We start from the raw sequence: 22,306 nt of genomic DNA, 5'->3' as shown, positions 1-22,306 counted from the left end.
CGTCAATAAAAAAAAATCCTTACGCACAGAACCCTTGCACACTGAGTCGATGCGTTTTTTAATACATATTTGTTGCGAAAATTCTGTCATCCAACAGTGAGGTAGATTTTTCCCTTGTTGAAAAAAGAAAAAGATCTGTGCAACAGGTGGATCGTGGAGATTGGGGGTCTTCTTTCTGATGTGCAAACTGGACTACATCCTGAAGTCCACCTGGACCCGATCAGGATCGTTGCACAGCTCCCTTCTTTTTCTTCTACCAAGAATGAGACGATCACAACATCGTCCTCACTGCTGAATGACTGGATGTTTATTTTCACAGGGTCCAGGTAGACTTCAGGATGTCGGTGGTCCAGTTTGCAGCACTACTGGGACCGCACATCAGAAAGAAGCAATCCACTTGACCCTGATTCCAAACTGTCTGCAATCGCCCGCCACAATCTGTCCTTCATATCTGCTTCTTTATAGTCTTTAGACTGTTTGTCTTATAGCACTTTGCTTTGAGCAACAAGGTGGATGAGGATGTCTGTTGATATTTGTAGCTCTACGGTGGCTCTGAATCGTCAAAAAACCTGTTCCAAAAACTTTTGTGTGCAAATGTGATTGACACAATTTCAGATGGAAAAAACAGACTCAGTGTGCAAAGGCCTTATATATTCTGTACACAGTGTAATGGCGTTAATGCTGGTTGTCTCCTGCAGAGGATGTGCAATGCTTCGGTGGGGATTGTTATGCTCTGGCTTTCGGGGTTCCTGCAGCTCTGATGGTCATAGCTTTAGGTGAGTGTCTGTCCACTTGGAACATCGGCCAGTCAGTGACTGCGGATGTGCCTTTCAACCATTAACTATCAATATTCAAAAGTGAAGTCAAATGTATTTGCATTTGTATAGCACATTTTAAAATAACCACAGTTGACCAAAGTTTTGAGCAAACATGCAGATAAATATAAAAGTAAATAACAATAACAACAGAAGAAAACACTACAATTGTGTAAAATTAAAATTCAACAGAAGATGAAGTCAGGCTAAAATCAATCAAATACTAATGAGAAGAGGTGGGTCAATCAGCATTGGTTTCTTTGTTCTTTTCAGTTTTTATATGAACTAGTAAGCTATTCCAGAGCACCAGGATAATAATTTGTCAATTTACTTCCTGGACAGGACACCACTTGAAAAAGTTGAGAAATTTAAATATTTGGGTTTCTTGCTTGATTCTCAGCTCTCGTTCAAACCACATGTTGACTCTGTTATTAAGAAAATAACCTGCAGCCTCAGGATACAATATCACTCCAATAATTGTTTCACAGTACATATTAGGAAAAGGATTATTTCACAGCTTATATTACCAATTCTAGATGATGCAGATATCATTTATGAGAACACCTCAGAAACCAATCTTCGCTCACTTAATGTAGTTTATAATAGTCTCTGTCGTTTGGGTTTAAGGCAGGGTTCCCCAATTAGTTTTCACTGAGGGCCAAATTATGTCCAGGTTGCCAAGTCGAGGGCCAAATTGTTTTTTTTTTCATTGGACCACTAAACATTGTTTTATGTGCAAATGTTATTATTGTTGCTGCTATTATTATGATATTGCTATTATTATTAGTTGCTGCTATTAGTATGCGGACCGCATGGCTACTATTGGCAAAATTTTGGCTCAATTGACAAATCTTTCAAATCGTAGAGCAGAGCTTTAAGACAGAAAAGATAGCTTTGAGATAGGCCTGAAATTAATGAGAACAGACAGGTCCAGACACACCCTGTGATAAGAGAGGAGTTTATCAATGCAAGAATGCTTGACCCAACAGTATCAAAAACATATTTAAGTAGACAAGAAAGAATGCTATCTAGAGGGTCATTTGAGGGGAGTGCAGATGCTGCACTACCTTTGATGATAAGGACATTGATACAGGCTGAAACTGATCAATGACTGCAGGGTACAGAGGAGAGACAGAGGGGTCTGGGTGAAAGGATTGGGTGAAGACCAAGAGAAGGGATGAGAGAACAGAGTGAGGGCATTGGCACAATGTGATCTGTATCACAGGGATTTATAAACACTATTTTAAACACTATCAACAACCTGAGGCCTATGACTGTTATTGGAGACAAGATAAGATAAAAACTCAGTTGTAGCCGTTTTAATGCTTCTGTGGTATTTTGCTAAGCAATCATGTAAATTAAGGAGAGGTGGGGCTTGTCCTTCTTCCATCTCCTCTGCTGCTCTACATTCGTGTCTGAGAGTGTGAGTGGTATCATTCAGCCAGGGCTCTGAATGTGGTTTGGTGACCCAAAATGGGTGGCAATTTCCTGAGCACTGTGATTACAGTGGTCATTGAGAGTAAAAAGCAATTTATATTAAAGAAGTAGAGAACTGTGACACATCAGATAATGTAGGTATTTTTATACTACTGTGGTCCAGTCGGAAATATCTCAATAATTATTGAAGGCTTTGCCATGAACTTTTGTAACATACATGTAGGTACAGGGTGGATGAAGTCTAAGGATTTTGGTGATCCTGTGACTTTTCCTCTAGCATTACCATGAGGTTTACAGTTGTGGTTTTTAAGATAGATACTGTATCCCAACAGCGATTTGGCTCATCATTCATGTTCTCCTCAGGATGATAAGTTTGGCAATTCTCTTTCATTTCATCTAGCACCACTATGAGGTTCTTTTTTGTTCCAGACGGATATTCCTGTGTGATGAAATGTGGTTCATTATTCATGTCCCCTCAGGATGAACTGTAATCATTTTTGGTGATCTTCTGGTTTTTCATCGAATGGCATCATCAGGTCAACATTTTCACGTGTCCAATACCATCTTGTTCTCACTGCCAAGGCGTCAAATAATGCAGCTTGGTCAGTGCTGCTTGGCGTCTAACAGCAATGCTCATCTAGCGTGTGAGTGTTTGTAGACGCAGCGACATTCTGCTTTATTGGGTAGAGCAACTGACATATTATGAAGAGCAAGATAGTCCACACAGGGAGGGAGGAGAAGTGGACAGGTCAAACAGAGGACTTGCATTACCAACTAAAATGAACAGTGGAGAACATTACGAAGAGTAGAGGGCCAGAGTTGAGATGGGAGATCCGGAGATGACAGCTTGCTAGTTAGCTAGCTAGTCTCCACAGCTCCCGCCTGCTCTCCTCCCAGTGAAGTGAGGGACAGGGACTGTAGACACAACGCTGTCGCTGGCCACCAGCACGCTGATGTAGTCATTTTTTTGTAACTAGTTTCATGTTAGCATGAAAGCATGGTGGAATTAGCAAGATGTCTGCTCTTCCCTACGAGTTGCGACAACACATTGTGTGTTCTCACCATAACAACTTGGGTTGGGCCGATTTCCGGTTTCACTGGTTCGGTTCAGTGTACGGGGTTAAACTGGGTTTGACTTTGCAAACCGGTTGTACCGGCATTTGTCCCAACCATACGGGACCCAGCAACTTCACCTGAGCCACATAGGCGAGTCATAGCAATACATCCACCGTAAATATTGCCGCATGCTACTGCTAGTGTAATTGGAATCGTCTCCGTCGCTCTCCAAGTAGGCGATGACAGATGGAGCTCATTAGCATTTAAAGGTGCAGACACAGAAACAGCCTGTTCTCAGGAGAGCTCATTTGAGCAACTTTTAGACAGCTGAAATTCAGGACCACGGATGGGTTTGGGGCAATGCATATCAAATACAGTGTTGTTGGACCTCTGTCAGCTGTGTGGAATTGATGAAAAACAGTATAATATGGGACCTTTAATCTCCGGTCATAGCTGCTGGAGCTCAGTGGTGTGAATGCTAGCAGCTGTGTGGAAGTAAAAGAAGTAAAAGATTTTTTGCCTCCAGGAAATAATTAATAGCACTAGGCTGCAAAGTAATGTCATTCTTTTAATATCCATGTCCAAATTAACTGTCACTTTTCAGAACCTGAGCTTCGTTTAGGTGGCCATCTGCATGCTCGCAGCATGTTTGTAGGAAGTTCAGCTTCCTCTTGATCCAGGCGCACCCCCTCATTCGTCCTGACAGTCAGTTGTCTCTGCCTCTGAATCCCATCTGATCCTCACGGGATTCGTGCTCGGCTGAGTGGTCGCTGTGACAACAAGCTGTGATTTTATTATGCAGGAAGGAGAGGGATAGAGGTCTGAATCATGTTTACATGGTAGATTGTATTACTCTTTAACAAGTTATTGTAGGAGGACATGGTAAAACACAAAATACATAAATACATAGCTGCTATGTCCCAATCCCAATGTTTCTGTACAAGGTAAAACAATTGAGGTGGTACAAGAGTTGAAATACTTAATCACTCTTGACTCACAACTTCTTTTTAAACAGATAAAAAACACTGTGAACAGAATTAAGTTTATTTTGTCCAATTTTAGGTTTATTTGAAACAGTTTAACTCTTGAATCAGCAAAATTATATTTTGATACTATAATCATGTCACACATGTCCTACTGTGTAACAAGTTCGGCATCGGCCTGTAAGACGACACTAAAGCCAATTGAAATAGTTTATATACAAGCTCTGAAAGTATTAGATAAAAAAGCAAAAACGTATCATCATTGTCAGATATTAAAAAAACATGAGCGCTTAAACTGGGATAACACTGTTAAATACATCGACGCCCTCTTGATTTGACAAATCCATGACAAAGCACCTCCTCCATTACAAGAATCTGTGAAAAAAAAACACAAACAGATCAAGAGCTGGTACTAGAGGTGACTGTGTAGTTCCTTTTAGAAAGAGTGCCTTTGGTCAAGCCACTTTTTCTGTCTGTGCATCTCACACCTGGAATTCAATACCAAACACAATACGTGAACTTCCGAACCTGACCTCTTTCACCAAACATCTCAAAGCTTGGCTATTGGAAGAACAACACTGTTGCCACAATCATGCCTAAACTTGTATAGTTGTTTAACTGTTGGGGGTACCTTTTACTTCTCAGGTACTAGGGCTACGTGCAAGGCAAGACGCATTTATATTCTTAAAATGGGTACTGTAATATGTATTGAGTATTGTGCATTTAAAATAGCACTTAATATCCATCCATCGTCTACCGCTTATCCTGTATTCAGGGTCGCGGGGGGGCTGGAGCCGATCCCAGCTGTCATTGGGCGAAGGCAGGGTACACCCTGGACAGTGACTTGTTGTCACTGTTGTCTTATTTATCATATGTTAACATCAACCTGCCGAAGGGACTAAAGATGGAAATTAGCCGTTGGCTATAATCTTGCATATTTACATGTATATGTCCATTAATATGTATTGTCCCTATTTTAAATAAATAAACTTAAACTATGAGCATGGTACCTAGCTTGGTACTCCTGATACCAGATGAGCTGTTTCCAACAGTTGGCTCAGCATCCTAACGCTTCATCCATCTTGTGCAGCTGTGTTCATACTTGGCAGCGATCTGTACAAGAAGAGTCCTCCCCGGGGAAACATCCTGTTGCAAGTCTGCAACTGCATTGGGGTGAGTCATCCGCCTGTCCTCCCAACTTGGATCAGACCATTTATTTAAGATAAATTAAAGAGATAAAGAGATAAAAAATGACTACCGAACAATAAAAATAGTGGAACAATATAAATGTATGCAGACAATAGCAATACATGTAAAGTGTATAAGAGGTAATACTTACACCAGTGTCATATAGAGTAACTTTAAATGTAATAAAAAATAAATAAGTAGACTCAAATAGAAAAACGATATTGGCAATTGATATTGAATCTAAAAAAAAATCTATATAGTGGCGTTATTCACTTCTCATTACTGAATATTTAGTCTCAGAAAAAGTTTGACACATTGCTTCTGTCCACTTTTCCATTTGTATTCCTGTTATTTTCTTTTGGTTTGCAGTTTGCCATCAAAAAACGCTGGACGAGATCGAAGTATGAATCTCCAAGGAAGCACTGGTTGGACTGGGCTGAGGGGAAATACTCGGTAACAGTAGGACTACTTTACATAAACATAGAAATCCCGCCCATTCCTGTGTTCCACATGGGCCCTTATTTCAGGAAAACTATGTACGGCAGTCAACGCCAAGACAAATAATATGTTTAACCCGTTTGAATTGTACCATATATGATGTTTGTTTAAAGTCAAGAAAGTTGTCGCAGTATCAGATTTCCCCATGGGCAACACTGGAGGGGCGGGACTTAGCCACTCTAATAAATTATAAATTAAGCTCCAATATGTAGTCCTGGTTTGTTAGGTCATCCCTGCAGCACTCTATTATCTTCATAGCAACAATTCATCTTTGAGGGTGACACTTATGCACGTTGCACATGAATAATACATCCAGTGTGTGTGTTAACAGAGGCGTTTGATCCAGGAGATTAAGATGGTGCTGAGGGTTTTGGTGCTCTACATACCGCTGCCAATGTTCTGGGCTCTGTTTGATCAGCAGGTAAGTGAAGACAAAAGACATGTAAGCTCCTCTCTTGAATGTGTCCCTTCCTCATAGTTGCACCATGTACTGAAAAGACCAGAAGAGGCTCTGGGAATGGCAATGTCAGTCTGTCGACCCTCCACTTAAGATTGGACTGAAATATCTCAATAACTGCTGGATGGATCACTATGAAGACATTCATGTCAAAAATCTGTTTTGTTTCAAGTAGAGCCAAGGAAGCCACTGTTGTACAATTTTACACTTCCGTCTAGTTTCGTTTATTCACAAACAGTTAAAATATAAGTGCAATCATGATGGAGATATTTGATAAGCTATAGTTTTAGAATAAAAGTCCTGACACTAAGCAAAATCATTTGAACAAATGTTCATGTATTTTAAAGTACAATTTACCTTGAAAACATCTAAAGGGACGTTCACACCAAATGCAAAGCAAATTTCGCTAAATGCTAATTTGTGTTTCATGGTGATATATGTGATTTACATGTTATAGTCTCCTATTCAGTTAAGTGTGTGTGTATATGACTAGACAACTCAGTCAGCACAAGGTCAAGGTCTTGTGTCATTGTGCTCTTAAAAATCCCATAACTATTTATGAGTTATCTACTCCTCTGGCCAAAACTCTACATCTGATTATGGAACATTCCTGAGCTTCATTCCTCCTCAACTCAATTCTGCTTTTAAAAACAGGAAGACGTGTCAAACGTTTACCAGCTCTTTATTGTTTCCTCTCCAGGAAAGCGAACCAAACAAGTCGGCTGGGGTTAAAGGTGCATTAGAGTTAACAGTGAAGCTGATACCTTCATCTACTTTGGCAGTAACGTTCAGTGTTTGTCTTCATTGCAGGGTTCCCGCTGGACGCTTCAAGCCACCAGGATGAACATGGCTTTTGTAAGAGCTTTCTTACATGCCATTTACATTTCAATTTTATTTCATTTATACTGTCATATCACAACAAAAGTTATCTTAGGACACTTTTCACGTAAAGCAGGATGAGAAAATGCTCATGATTTTCAGAGTCAATGAATGTCCCAACATCACCAGACAAGCATTACAGCGCGACAGTGGCGAAAAAGACTTGAGGCAGAAATCTCGAGCACAGCAGGCTCTTGGGTTTCATCTACATCTGGTGTTGGTAGTTATATTAACAGTCGTTGTCCATGGTAGCAGGCTCAGCCATGTTTAGATGGTTCTATCTCCAACATGTCGCCGTAGACCAGAAAGCAGTCAATGCGCAATGCACGGTGCCTCCATCTTCAGGCCAGTTAGCAGTCGGCGTAGGGCAGGATCACGGTCTACACTACCGGACGAGAAAGCACAGCCAGTAGAGATGCAGATTTTAATACATTTCTTATGCATAGATAGTTTTCCCACTTATCTTTTCAAGATAGGATGGGCCTGATTTTAGCATGTTACACAGGTGAAAGAAGGCTGTCCTTAAAGTTTGCTTAATGTGTGGGTTCAAGGACAGATCATGATCAAACATCAAAGAACTCTGAATTTTCTTACAGTAGTGTTTGAGGCAATGGCACTCCCGTCAATAGAAGCTATATCTTTAGACAATGATTTTCGGAGGAGTTTGGGCCCAAGTACAATAACTTCTGTCTTATCTGAGTATCAGGGAAATGCAGGTCGTCCAGGTTTTTATATATCAATACATGCCTGGAGTTTAACCAACTGATTGGTTTCCTTTGGGATTTATCGATAGATATAATTGAGTATCATCAGCATAACAATGAAAGTTTAATGAGTGTCTTCTAATAATATTTCCAAAAGGAAGCATATATAAGTTGAAAAGAATTGATCCAAGCACAGAACCTTGAGGAACACCGTATTTAACTTCAGTGTGCCTGGAGGATTTTTCATTGACATGCACAAACTGAGATCAATTGGATAAATAGGACTTAAACCATCTTAATGCGGTTCTTTTGATGTCAATGCATTTTTCCAGTATACATATTAGATTCTCATGGTTAATGGTGTCAAATGCAGCACTAAGATCTAGCAGATCAAGTACAGAAACCAGTCCTTTGTCAGAAGCAATAAGAAGGTCATTTGTAATTTTCACCAGAGCTGTCTCTGTACTATGATGTACTCTAAATCCTGACTGGAAGTCCTCAAGTAGACTGTAGTTATTTAACTTCTGAAACCCCTGGATCTAGAGTCGGCTTCTTAAGAAGAGGTTTAATTACAGCTACTTTAAAGGACTGTGGCACATAGCCTGTTAATAAAGACACATTGATCATATTGAGTAAGGACGCGCTAACTAAGGGTAAGACTTCTTTCAGTAGCCTGGTTGGTATCGGGTCTAGTAGACAGGTTGAAGGTTTAGAAGAAGAGATCTTTCATGTTTGTTGGTTACGGTTGATTGGAGAAAAGCAGTCTAAATATATATCAGGTCTTCATGCTTCTAAATGATTTCTAAGATTTCTGAGTTTGAGGGCAACGTCGTTCCAATAGAAGGCAAGAAGTGAGTAATTTTGTCTCTGATAGCTAAATTGTTATTATTTAAAAAAAAGCTTGTTTTTACTACTAAGGTCTAGAGGAATACATGGCTCAGTAGAGTTGTGACTTTTTCTCAGCCTGTCTACAGTACTGAAATTAATCTGGGGTTGTTTTTATTTTCCTCTATTAAAGATGAGTAATAGGCTGCTCTGGCATTACAGAGAGCCTTCCAGTATGTTGCCAGACTATGTGAGATTCTTCCAGTTTGGTGGAGCGCCAGTTGATTTCAAGATTCTGCGATTTTTGTTTTAATTTATCAGTTTGAGAGTTATACCGTGGAGCTCACTTCCTTTGTTTATAGTTTTCTTTTTTAGGGGAGCAACAGAGTCGAGAGTACACAAACTAACAATTGGTGTCTGAATGTTAAAAAGCTGATAACATCTTTTATTGCACTTTGATATCTGTGGGTGTCTTCTCATCTGATTGTCTTGTAAATGTGTTCCTTTCTTAAGGTGCAATATGTCATTTTGTTCCAGTAAATTCCACTGTTTATGGGCTTAATGAACGTTGCACTAATCTGGTTGAATTGTATTGGGCAATAGAAACCCTGCATTTCCTGTTAGATGTATAAATTAAAGTTGAAATATCGTTAACATGAAATTTTCTTTCTTTTATTACAGGGCGATTCTTTTGCTATCCAACCTGACCAAATGCAGGTAGGTGCAGGTGTTCAGTGAAAAAGACAATGATGCACAACAAGGTGCTTTGAGACGACCCTCAACCCACTCAAACTCGTCAGCACACCAAACCTATCATCATTGTTTCATTTCAATGTGCTGGAGTACAGAAACACCTACAGACGTTGTGTATATTGATATATAATTTTCACCTGCCTGTTGAGCTGACATTAAAATAATGCCTTTTTAAGCTTTTAGATCACATTCCCACTCATGTTGTTGACTTATTTAACAACATATGCCCAAAGAAAGAATTGCAAAAACTCAAGTCCTTCATATATTCAGTATGAAAATCCAATATCTTTTTCTACCTGGAAAAATAAAAGATGGCGGGTGCTTACATCAGCTTGTACCAACCATTAACATCATGACATCCATCCATCAATTAGTCTAGATTCTAGATTCTAGATTTGATGGTTGTTCTAGACTCTAGAACAACCATCAAATCAAATTCCTCCCAACGTCATGTCCCGCCTTCCTCCTGTTTTCATACGTCACATAATGGAAGATAGATACCTTTGAAATTCCGTTCAGCTCGACTTTAACAAGCATTGTTTTCCATGTGAAAACACAGTGTGCCAGAGTAAAGATGAGTGATTGCCTTGGCGAGTGACTCGTCATTCTCCTGAAAACTCTTTTGTTAATCACTGCCATCTCGTTATTGTCGATACAGTCTCTTAATCCATCTTTTATTCACGTATAACTCTAACCTTTTATGATTTTATGAGTTTTTATCGAGTCATTTAACAGCCAGTGTTTCCCTCCCTGTCGTCCAGATGCTGAATGCTCTGATGATTCTTCTCTTTGTGCCCGTCTTTGACCTCGTCGTATATCCGCTCGTTGGCCTTTGCAGAATCAACATCACGTGAGGAGAAGCCTGTTGTTTTGGAGACTCCCATCTTTATTGCAGAAATGAAGCCTCTTAAACTGGAAAATGAGCCATGTGACCTCAGGTTTATATCCCACAGATACGAATAAAGGACATGTCAGTGCACATGCACACAAACATACTGTACATCCACATTGTACATCATAAGCAGACTTCATTTCTTTATTATTCTGGGATTTTGAGGTTCACAATTAGTTATTTCTCCGGAAAAGGTCAGTAAAACTAGACCCAGAGTAGTTTCAATAATGTCTTCTTGAGAACGGTTCAGGCTGTAAAAAACATGTTTGCAACAGATTTAGTGCATTACGTCACAGCTAGTGAGGCATTATCTTATCAGACAGGAGATCAGTGAGGACAATGATGTGGACATTATTTTTCTTCTTAATCATTTGTAGTTTTATTGGGTTTTATCATAGCATTATTCACAAACATTCATAAATACAGCTAAAAACAGGCAGGTAACACAACCAACATTGTTGTATGAAAGATTATTATTTGGTGACAATAATGTGGTGCTCATAATACTGTACTAAACCACCAGATTTGTGCCGAGTTCAGGTCACAGCTGTGTCCACAGAAGCTGTCCCATTGCTCATTAACATTTGGATTTTGCCGTTCAGTCTTCCCAACATCTTTTTACATCATTTGTTCCCTCCTAGTTTTCATTGCCGGAGTTTTAGGCTCTTTGCAAAACCTAAGAATCACCTGAGCACAAGTCGTTAAAGCTTTGGTCTACATTCTGAGCATCTGTTGATTTGAAAAAAGCATCCCGCCCCCCCCAACCAAACCCCTCCCCTCAGTGTTCCACGATTGGACGAGGCGGGATGATGAGGAGCAGGGGAGACGAGGGGATTGGATGGAGCCAATGGGAGCCTTCCAGAGCAATGGCTCCCATTGGTCAATTTCTATGCAGGCCTACGGCTGATAGACTGAACGGATTTTTTTATTCCAAATCATGGACCATAGCTTTAAGCCAGATTTACTACTATTACAACTGTTCTGCCCAAGAAGACACAACCTTGGCGATATGTAGACAAATCAAATTCCAACCTTTCATCCATAAATTCCATAAAGGAAATCACTTTTCTTGACTTTGAATGAAAGGAGTATGAACGTGTTGACTGTCTGTTCTTCAGGCCTCTGAGGAAAATGGCCGCAGGGATGATTTTTGCAGCGCTGGCCTTCGGAGCGGCCACGCTGGTGGAGGTGAACGTTGTGGTGAGTATTCATCATGAAGCCTTCCTGTTGTTGCAGAAATAGAGCTGCACCTATACTTGCATGCATGCACACCAGGCCACAACACACACGACTGTCGGTGTTCCCATGCATCCTGGAAAACCTGGAATAATTCAGCTTTCAGTCCTGGGAATTAATGTATTTTATTTTTTTATGTATTTATTTAAATTAATTCTGTGCAGTAGATGTGCAGCTTGTGTTTTCCTTTTCTGTCATGATAAGTATGCATGTCTCAGAATAGCCAAGTGTTGTCTAGAGAGAATGTTAATGGTGCATGGACCGTAACAAATAGCATATGAGTCTTGATGATGTCCTCCCCTGTCTGCTAGAAAACGGTGGTGGATCCTGCACCTGTGGGGAAGTGTCTCCTGCAGGTGTTTAACGTGGCCGAAGGTGACGCCACTCTGAAGATCCCTGGCAGCGACCTGTTTACAGAGCCAATCCAGTACCTTCAGGTAACCTGGCCAGAGGAGGAACACTGCTTTGATATTTTAATCCCTGTCCTCAAATGTCTTTGTGTACTCTCCTTTTACATTTCAAACAGGACTCAAAAGGTCTGTGTGTCAGTGTTGAGCTTTTTATTGCTCCATTCCCCTCAATTATATTGACATAATCTCACCAGGAAATGCCTCAGATGAACTTTTTGTTTTGCAGGAGTGTGAAGCAGCAGAGAGCTTACAGAACATATGAAGCAGATTCATAATGTGTTAAATAGAATATGTAAACATGGATCAACTTATACAAATATATATAGATATATAAAATATATAAATCCTAGAAATCCTACACACAATATAGAAATACCCTTACATCAAAATACTGTATATAATCATCCAGCCCATGTGTTTCCATTTAGTATTTATTTATTTGCATTTTTTGTTTTGTTACGAAATAACAGGACACTTGACTTCTATATACACAGAAGTCAAGTTCTGTATTTTCTTATTGTATTTTCTTATTTAGATTATCATAGCTTTTACTTCTATTTCTGTATATCTGAAGCTGATTCTGGTTCTGATATGTAATAGATGCGTATGGTTCAGTTAAAAAAAAAAAAATAGGAATACATTTTTAAAAGCGGCTCATTAAAAGTGGAAACAGATAAAGTTCCTTCTGCTGCCTCAAAGGCAAGCGGTCCACTTCTGGTGGTGCAACGACACAGATGCTCTGATGAAAGCCTTTACATTGTGCTCTCTGTGTCAGGACCCTCCTAAATATGAGACGCTGCCGGCATCCGGCGAGGAGCTGAAGATTCAAGTCACCTTCCAGGGAAACCGCTCAGTGTGTAACGTCATCTTTCAACAGCAGGGGGCGTACAGTCTCATCTTGTTCTCAGACACTTCTGGAATCCACTGCAAACTTGTGAGTGTCCTTAAACAAATGCTTCCAAATGTTCCGTTCTTTCCCATACCCGTATACACCGTATAGCCAACAGGCTTTGATTGTCGAACGAAGTGGCATAATGGAGGAGTAGATGGATAAGTAGAGATGTAAACAGCAGCTCGGTGATGGAGTGCTTCATAAGTGATTCAAAGAATCTTAAAATGAAGACTGAACATTACTGCCAGCCAATGCAGCGGTCAGATAGGAGTGATGTGAGACCTATACAACATTACGGGCACTAAATTCATCCTCCACCCTTCATATTATTGTATAGTTTTGTGTGTGTATTTTTCTTATGGAGCAAAAATGTGACTACAAACTAACTGTCCTTGTGCACATCATACAATGACAACTAACTGAACCTTGATGCTTGAGGAGACTCCTAAATCTACAGTGCAAAGATTTACTTATACGTGATATTGTTCCCAAATGCAATCCGGTATCTTTTAATTTCATACCTCTGAATGAAAATGAAAATGGTTTTGTGATTATTTTATAAAAATGCAAACAAGCATTAACACAACAAATAAACCTGGTGCAATAAGAAATATTGGAAGGTGAGTAAAACTTGTATAAGACTGTAAAGTCAAAATAGTTGCAAGAGTCCTGTACTCTGAACAAGGTAAGCAGAGAGAAGAAAATGATGTTGACGATGGAGACGTCTTTGTCCTGGCTGTGTTTTTAGGTGGATGATGAAATAATGAAAAGTGGAGATGGGAGTCCTCGCCTGAGGTAAAATACATCTTTTATTCTTCATTGTAAAACCTTTCAAGATGCTATAAGATGATCACTTAAGGTATATTTTCTGATTCAACAGGTTCCTCAACACGCAGCCAGACACAGTGAACCTAACTGTTGGAGCAGTGACTTTCCACTTGCCCTCTGGTTACAGCATGTCTGATAACGAGACTGTGGATCGGGGAGAGTGAGTACAAATCAGTATGAACAGACAAAATCCTGACTCTGACTTCTGGAACTCTCATTTAGCATTTTCAAGCTGAAACCTCGGTGCTCTTAACAAAGTAAATAACACTTAATGACTCGTTGGTAGAGATGAACCCTCAAAAACTCTGTTCTACCTGCTCATGTACTCTGTTCTCTACCTGCTCATGTACTCTGTTCTACCTGCTCATGTACTCTGTTCACTACCTGCTCAGGTACTCTGTTCTACCTGCTCATGTACTCTGTTCTACCTGCTCATGTACTCTGTTCTCTACCTGCTCATGTACTCTGTTCTACCTGCTCATGTACTCTGTTCTCTACCTGCTCAGGTACTCTGTTCTCTACCTGCTCAGGTACTCTGTTCTCTACCTGCTCAGGTACTCTGTTCTCTACCTGCTCATGTACTCTGTTCTACCTGCTCATGTACTCTGTTCTACCTGCTCATGTACTCTGTTCTCTACCTACTCAGGTACTCTGTTCTCTACCTGCTCATGTACTCTGTTCTACCTGCTCATGTACTCTGTTCTACCTGCTCATGTACTCTGTTCTCTACCTGCTCAGGTACTCTGTTCTCTACCTGCTCAGGTACTCTGTTCTCTACCTGCTCAGGTACACTGTTCTACCTGCTCATGTACTCTTTTCACTACCTGCTCAGGTACTCTGTTCTCTACCTGCTCAGGTACTCTGTTCTCTACCTGCTCATGTACTCTGTTCACTACCTGCTCATGTACTCTGTTCTCTACCTGCACTGCAAAAACAGCCCTTCTAGAAAGAAGTAAAATATTCTCATATTCAATCAAATTATCTTGTATCAAGCAAAAAAATCTGCCAATGGGGTAAGCTTTTTTTGCTTGACAAGCAATTCTTAAAATAAGCCCAAATTTCTTAGCTCCGAAAGACTAAAATGAGACTTTAAACTAGACAGAAAATCTTAAACTAATCCAAATTCTTCTAAAACAAGCAATGAAAAAAACACTAATTCAAGATTAAATTACTCAAAATTAGAATTTAAGTCTCTTTACTAATTTAAGAAATTACACCTTAATCTGGGATTGATAATGAGCATAAAAGTAGTTAAAATAAGACATAATTTCTTAAAACAGCATAACAAATATAAAAGTGATGTCTTAAATCAAGATACCACAACTTTCTCAGTTTTTTGTTTTTTTGTTGTTTTTTTTTTATGAGAGAGACAGTGTGGAAAGGGGAGATAGAGGGGGAAGACATGCGTGAAGGAGATTGCCAGGCCGGGAGTCGAACCACTGATCTCCGCGTCGAGGCTGATACCTCCGTACATGGGGCGGCTGCCTTATCCACTGCGCCACCGGCTGAGCCTCCGTACATGGGGCGGCTGCCTCATCCACTGCGCCACCGACCGCCCCAGTTAATTTTTTTTATTAACTTTGCATTGCTCAATTCAACATCCAAAAAAAAAAGGGCACTTCTGCATTCCAGATCCATCATAATCAAACAGATTGAAAAGCCAGTTTTGTTTTGAACCTCACTATCAAAATAATAATACATCAGTTATTGTAGCAGCATAGCAACTAAACATCATGTTGCAGCTGGTTTGCAGCATAATATCCCATATGGTTTTTAATCTCACCAAGCAACTGTCCTGTAATGAAAATGAAAATATTAATAATAAAAACTTTTGTCCTTGTTTCATGGCATTCTTGAATTGAGATGTTGTGCAAATGGTCTTACTCTTAAAATAAGGCAAATAATTTTGGTGCCCCGCTGGGTTTGATCGTAAAACATTTTTATACTCTTTTTCTGGTTCATTCTAGCTCAAAATTAGCTGGAATATCTTATCAAGAAAAAGTAAGGCATACTTTCTTAAAATTAGATATTTGTTCTAATGCAAAACTTGCTTGACAAGATTAATATTCTTTTTGGACAAAAAATAAGACTTATTTTCTTGATACAAGGCTTTTTTTACTTTCTTGAAATTCCATTTTTGCAGTGTGCTCATGTACTCTGTTCACTACCTGCTCAGGTACTCTGTTCTCTACCTGCTCAGGTACACTGTTCTACCTGCTCAGGTACTCTGTTCTACCTGCTCATGTACTCTGTTCTCTACCTGCTCAGGTACTCTGTTCTCTACCTGCTCATGTACTCTGTTCTCTACCTGCTCGTGTACTCTGTTCTCTACCTGCTCATGTACTCTGTTCTCTACCTGCTCAGGTACTCTGTTCACTACCTGCTCATGTACTCTGTTCTACCTGCTCATGTACTCTGTTCTACCTGCTCATGTACTCTGTTCTCTACCTGCTCATGTACTCTGTTCTCTACCTGCTCATGTACTCTGTTCTCTACCTGCTCAGGTACACTGTTCTACCTGCTCATGTACTCTGTTCTCTACCTGCTCATGTACTCTGTTCTACCTGCTCATGTACTCTGTTCTACCTGCTCATGTACTCTGTTCTCTACCTACTCAGGTACTCTGTTCTCTACCTGCTCATGTACTCTGTTCTACCTGCTCATGTACTCTGTTCTACCTGCTCATGTACTCTGTTCTCTACCTGCTCAGGTACTCTGTTCTCTACCTGCTCAGGTACTCTGTTCTCTACCTGCTCAGGTACACTGTTCTACCTGCTCATGTACTCTTTTCACTACCTGCTCAGGTACTCTGTTCTCTACCTGCTCAGGTACTCTGTTCTCTACCTGCTCATGTACTCTGTTCACTACCTGCTCATGTACTCTGTTCTCTACCTGCTCATGTACTCTGTTCACTACCTGCTCAGGTACTCTGTTCTCTACCTGCTCAGGTACACTGTTCTACCTGCTCAGGTACTCTGTTCTACCTGCTCATGTACTCTGTTCTCTACCTGCTCAGGTACTCTGTTCTACCTGCTCATGTACTCTGTTCTCTACCTGCTCAGGTACTCTGTTCTACTTGCTCATGTACTCTGTTCTCTACCTGCTCAGGTACACTGTTCTACCTGCTCAGGTACTCTGTTCTACCTGCTCATGTACTCTGTTCTACCTGCTCATGTACTCTGTTCTCTACCTGCTCAGGTACTCTGTTCTCTACCTGCTCATGTACTCTGTTCTACCTGCTCAGGTACTCTGTTCTCTACCTGCTCAGGTACTCTGTTCTACTTGCTCAGGTACTCTGTTCTCTACCTGCTCAGGTACTCTGTTCTACTTGCTCAGGTACTCTGTTCTCTACCTGCTCAGGTACTCTGTTCTACTTGCTCAGGTACTCTGTTCTCTACCTGCTCAGGTACTCTGTTCACTACCTGCTCAGGTACTCTGTTCTACTTGCTCAGGTACTCTGTTCTCTACCTGCTCAGGTACTCTGTTCTCTACCTGCTCATGTACTCTGTTCTCTACCTGCTCATGTACTCTGTTCACTACCTGCTCATGTACTCTGTTCACTACCTGCTCAGGTACTCTGTTCTCTACCTGCTCAGGTACTCTGTTCTACTTGCTCAGGTACTCTGTTCTCTACCTGCTCAGGTACTCTGTTCTCTACCTGCTCAGGTACTCTGTTCTACTTGCTCAGGTACTCTGTTCTCTACCTGCTCAGGTACTCTGTTCTCTACCTGCTCAGGTACTCTGTTCTACTTGCTCAGGTACTCTGTTCTCTACCTGCTCAGGTACTCTGTTCACTACCTGCTCAGGTACTCTGTTCTACTTGCTCAGGTACTCTGTTCTCTACCTGCTCAGGTACTCTGTTCTCTACCTGCTCATGTACTCTGTTCTCTACCTGCTCATGTACTCTGTTCACTACCTGCTCATGTACTCTGTTCACTACCTGCTCAGGTACTCTGTTCTCTACCTGCTCAGGTACTCTGTTCTACTTGCTCAGGTACTCTGTTCTCTACCTGCTCAGGTACTCTGTTCTCTACCTGCTCAGGTACTCTGTTCTACTTGCTCAGGTACTCTGTTCTCTACCTGCTCAGGTACTCTGTTCTCTACCTGCTCAGGTACTCTGTTCTACTTGCTCAGGTACTCTGTTCTCTACCTGCTCAGGTACTCTGTTCACTACCTGCTCAGGTACTCTGTTCTACTTGCTCAGGTACTCTGTTCTCTACCTGCTCAGGTACTCTGTTCACTACCTGCTCAGGTACTCTGTTCTACTTGCTCAGGTACTCTGTTCTCTACCTGCTCAGGTACTCTGTTCTCTACCTGCTCATGTACTCTGTTCTCTACCTGCTCATGTACTCTGTTCACTACCTGCTCATGTACTCTGTTCACTACCTGCTCAGGTACTCTGTTCTCTACCTGCTCAGGTACTCTGTTCTCTACCTGCTCAGGTACTCTGTTCTCTACCTGCTCAGGTACTCTGTTCTCTACCTGCTCAGGTACTCTGTTCTACTTGCTCAGGTACTCTGTTCTCTACCTGCTCAGGTACTCTGTTCTCTACCTGCTCAGGTACTCTGTTCTACTTGCTCAGGTACTCTGTTCTCTACCTGCTCAGGTACTCTGTTCACTACCTGCTCAGGTACTCTGTTCTACTTGCTCAGGTACTCTGTTCTCTACCTGCTCAGGTACTCTGTTCTCTACCTGCTCATGTACTCTGTTCTCTACCTGCTCATGTACTCTGTTCACTACCTGCTCATGTACTCTGTTCACTACCTGCTCAGGTACTCTGTTCTCTACCTGCTCAGGTACTCTGTTCTACTTGCTCAGGTACTCTGTTCTCTACCTGCTCAGGTACTCTGTTCTCTACCTGCTCAGGTACTCTGTTCTACTTGCTCAGGTACTCTGTTCTCTACCTGCTCAGGTACTCTGTTCTCTACCTGCTCAGGTACTCTGTTCTACTTGCTCAGGTACTCTGTTCTCTACCTGCTCAGGTACTCTGTTCACTACCTGCTCAGGTACTCTGTTCTACTTGCTCAGGTACTCTGTTCTCTACCTGCTCATGTACTCTGTTCACTACCTGCTCAGGTACACTGTTCTACCTGCTCAGGTACTCTGTTCACTACCTGCTCAGGTACTCTGTTCTCTACCTGCTCAGGTACTCTGTTCTACCTGCTCAGGTACTCTGTTCTCTACCTGCTCAGGTACTCTGTTCACTACCTGCTCATGTACTCTGTTCTCTACCTGCTCATGTACTCTGTTCTCTACCTGCTCGTGTACTCTGTTCTCTACCTGCTCATGTACTCTGTTCTCTACCTGCTCAGGTACTCTGTTCTCTACCTGCTCATGTACTCTGTTCTCTACCTGCTCAGGTACTCTGTTCACTACCTGCTCAGGTACTCTGTTCTACCTGCTCATGTACTCTGTTCTCTACCTGCTCATGTACTCTGTTCTCTACCTGCTCAGGTACTCTGTTCACTACCTGCTCAGGTACTCTGTTCACATTACAACCATAATCAAAGAGAGGGAGCGAGCAGTGATCCGGTTGCATGAAAGCTCATATGTTTCATATATTATGTCATAAATCACCATGGAGATGTATCTTGTGGAGCTAAGCTGCTCCAGACCAGGCTAAGATCCGGGATCTATTCATCTTATCCCATATCTCAGTCACTTCAACTTTATAAGTGACCTTCCTCAACTAAGTGATTGACTTCATGTTTGTGTGCTGTAACGTTAGCTATGCTAAGCTAGTCAGATGATATGTGTTGAGTGTTGTCCGACTCCTCTCATCCTTGCTGTCACCGCTAGTTACCCAGATGTGGGCTGCAGCTTGCAGTCAGAGAAGTGCTCGAGTCTGGCTCTGGGCCTGCTGGACTATGGAGCTTCCTACACCGCCATCCTCACGGAGGTCAGGACGCTGCTTCTGTCCATCCAGTGACCAGCTGTACAACAGGACGTAACACTGTGTCTTTTGTTAGGAATCGGGTAAACTCGTGGCTCACAAGATGGAGGATGTAGAGGCCAACAACGTGCACATCACCTGGCAGATCCCCCAGTATGTCCTCATGACCATTGGAGAGGTCATGTTCTCCATCACAGGCCTGGAGTTCTCCTACTCACAGGTTTGTCACGACACCAAGGACACACTCACACCATGTAATCCTAGCCATGCTGGGCACGATGGAGCTTAAAGTCCAGTTTGTTTGACATCAGAATCTCAATCTTAATTATTATTATTATTCTCATTATTATTATTATTATTATTATTATTATCATCAATGATAACAATAACCATTAATACATGATTAGTATAATGTGGTTGTTTTTCAAATATTATTATATTATTGTATTATTATTTTTTACTGTACACTGTACACATGTTCATTCATGCCCTCCTGTTACTTACTTGTTACCTGTAACTTTCAGCCCATCAATATTTCTTTTTAACTCTTAACCTCTCTGTCCTGACTGCTGACGTCTCCCTCCAGGCTCCGGCCAACATGAAGTCAGTCCTGCAGGCCGGCTGGCTGCTCACCGTTGCGTTCGGGAACGTGATAGTCCTGATCGTGGCGGAGGGGGCGGGACTAGAACAGGTACGACGCCACAGCACATTAACATCTCCTACACAGTACATTTACATCTCCTACACAGTACATTTACATCTCCTACACAGTACATTTACATCTCCCACACATACATTAACATCTCCTACAGTACATTTACATCTCCTACACAGTACATTAACATCTCCTACACAGTACATTAACATCTCCTACACAGTACATTTACATCTCCTACACAGCACATTAACATCTCCTACACAGTACATTTACATCTCCTACACAGTACATTAACATCTCCTACACAGTACATTTACATCTCCTACACAGTACATTTACATCTCCTACACAGTACATTTACATCTCCTACACAGTACATTTACATCTCCTACACAGTACATTTACATCTCCTACACAGTACATTAACATCTCCTACACAGTACATTTACATCTCCTACACAGTACATTTACATCTCCTACACAGTACATTAACATCTCCTACACAGTACATTTACATCTCCTACACAGTACATTTACATCTCCTACACAGTACACGGAAGGAGGATTTACTCACCAAAACCATAGTGAAGCAGCTGTTCTGTTCAATACTGAAGCGTGAGGGAAGAAGGGTGAGGAATGAAGGGATGAGCGATGAAGAGTGAGGAAGTAATAAAGGGATGAGGGTATGGTGGGTGACAGATTAAGGGATGAGGACAAGAAGGGTGATGAATTAAGTGATAAGAGGATGAAGGGATGAGGGTATGAGGGATGAAAGATATGAGGATGAAGGGAGAGAAATGAAGGTATGGTGGGATGAAGGGTGAGGGATTAGGGGAGGAGGGATGAAGGGATGAGAGGAGGAATCAGGGTTGGTGAACAGATGATGCTGGATGGATGAGAACAATGATGGTCTAAAAGAGAGAGAAGGAAAGGGGGGGCCGGCTCTAACAAGCATTACCCAGTGCTCCCAGTACAGTCCACACTGACCAGTGTCTGTTGTCCCAGTGGAAGGAGTTCCTGCTGTTTGCCGGCCTGCTGTTGGGCGTCTTCATCATCTTCTCCTTCATGGCCTACTTCTACACCTACGTCTCCCCCGATCAGCTGGACAAGATTTTCCTGGAGGATGTGGAGAGGGAGTCGAGCGACGACGATGACGTGAAGAAAAAGGTGAATGAGGAACACCTGAGGAAAGCGGTGCTGGGCACCAGACTGTAACGGTCACATGACACGCCCTCGTCCGTCACTGATTTGGCTCCGAGGAGCTGTTGGAGGATCCCTGCTTTCCGTGCTCCTGTGTGATAATGAAGCACTAAGACGTGATCATTGATCATTTTCCCAATATTTCATATATTATGTGAAACCTTTTTCTGAATGAGACTCAATACATGAAATAGTGTTCAGGCGTGATTTCCCACACTCTGATCAGTTGTTTTACAAATGAATGTCAAATATTATACGCTGTATATATTTGTTATGTATTACTCCACGTCACAATGTCGTGTTTTTCTGTGAAGCTAAATAATAATCACAAGCGTTCAGTCTTTGAGTTGTAAGAGAAAGTTAATAATAAAAGGACCTGGTGGTTTTCCATGTTCAGGAGTCTGTGTCTGTTATGAAGGTAACATATCTCCACTCGGTGTATTGCTGGGAACCCGGGGATACGCCACGTCCAATTTTGGTGCAATTTGGACCCATGCCACGTTCAGTATTAATACACTTTGAATAATCAAATGAACGGGTCTGTGGGGAGCAGCGGGGGGCGGAGCTTCAAGGCTCTGCAGTTAGAGCAATATGGCAGGTGGAAAGTCAGAGTTACAGCAGGTTTGCCTTCGTCTTCTATTCTTGTAACTGTGTGGATTCGTCAGGATGATCCACCAACGAGCGGTCTCACAATCTGATGGG

The 22,306-nt window shown here is 41.5% G+C and overlaps 1 protein-coding gene across 1 annotated transcript in view; it reads left to right on the top strand.

Annotated features, from left to right (window-relative positions):
- slc15a2 (solute carrier family 15 member 2) overlaps positions 1-22,013 on the top strand; it is a 28,629-nt gene extending 6,616 nt beyond the window's left edge. Inside the window, exons 7-23 of the mRNA XM_084022580.1 lie at positions 699-776; positions 5,382-5,464; positions 5,849-5,932; positions 6,309-6,398; positions 7,245-7,289; positions 9,524-9,559; positions 10,357-10,445; positions 11,606-11,687; positions 12,035-12,160; positions 12,909-13,067; positions 13,774-13,820; positions 13,906-14,013; positions 19,653-19,752; positions 19,823-19,966; positions 20,333-20,437; positions 21,410-21,685; positions 21,718-22,013. Coding sequence (XP_083878706.1) covers positions 699-776; positions 5,382-5,464; positions 5,849-5,932; positions 6,309-6,398; positions 7,245-7,289; positions 9,524-9,559; positions 10,357-10,445; positions 11,606-11,687; positions 12,035-12,160; positions 12,909-13,067; positions 13,774-13,820; positions 13,906-14,013; positions 19,653-19,752; positions 19,823-19,966; positions 20,333-20,437; positions 21,410-21,619 — 1,586 coding nt within the window. The 3' untranslated portion in view covers positions 21,620-21,685; positions 21,718-22,013. The remainder of the gene's footprint in view (positions 1-698; positions 777-5,381; positions 5,465-5,848; positions 5,933-6,308; positions 6,399-7,244; positions 7,290-9,523; positions 9,560-10,356; positions 10,446-11,605; positions 11,688-12,034; positions 12,161-12,908; positions 13,068-13,773; positions 13,821-13,905; positions 14,014-19,652; positions 19,753-19,822; positions 19,967-20,332; positions 20,438-21,409; positions 21,686-21,717) is intronic.
- The last annotated feature ends 293 nt before the right edge of the window (positions 22,014-22,306 follow it).

The sequence above is a fragment of the Eutrigla gurnardus genome (assembly GCF_963514095.1).
Source record: "Eutrigla gurnardus genome assembly, chromosome: 12".
Taxonomy (NCBI): domain Eukaryota; kingdom Metazoa; phylum Chordata; class Actinopteri; order Perciformes; family Triglidae; genus Eutrigla; species Eutrigla gurnardus.
Note: the sequence above shows the minus strand (reverse complement) of the source record. Positions and strands in the feature narration are given on the sequence as shown.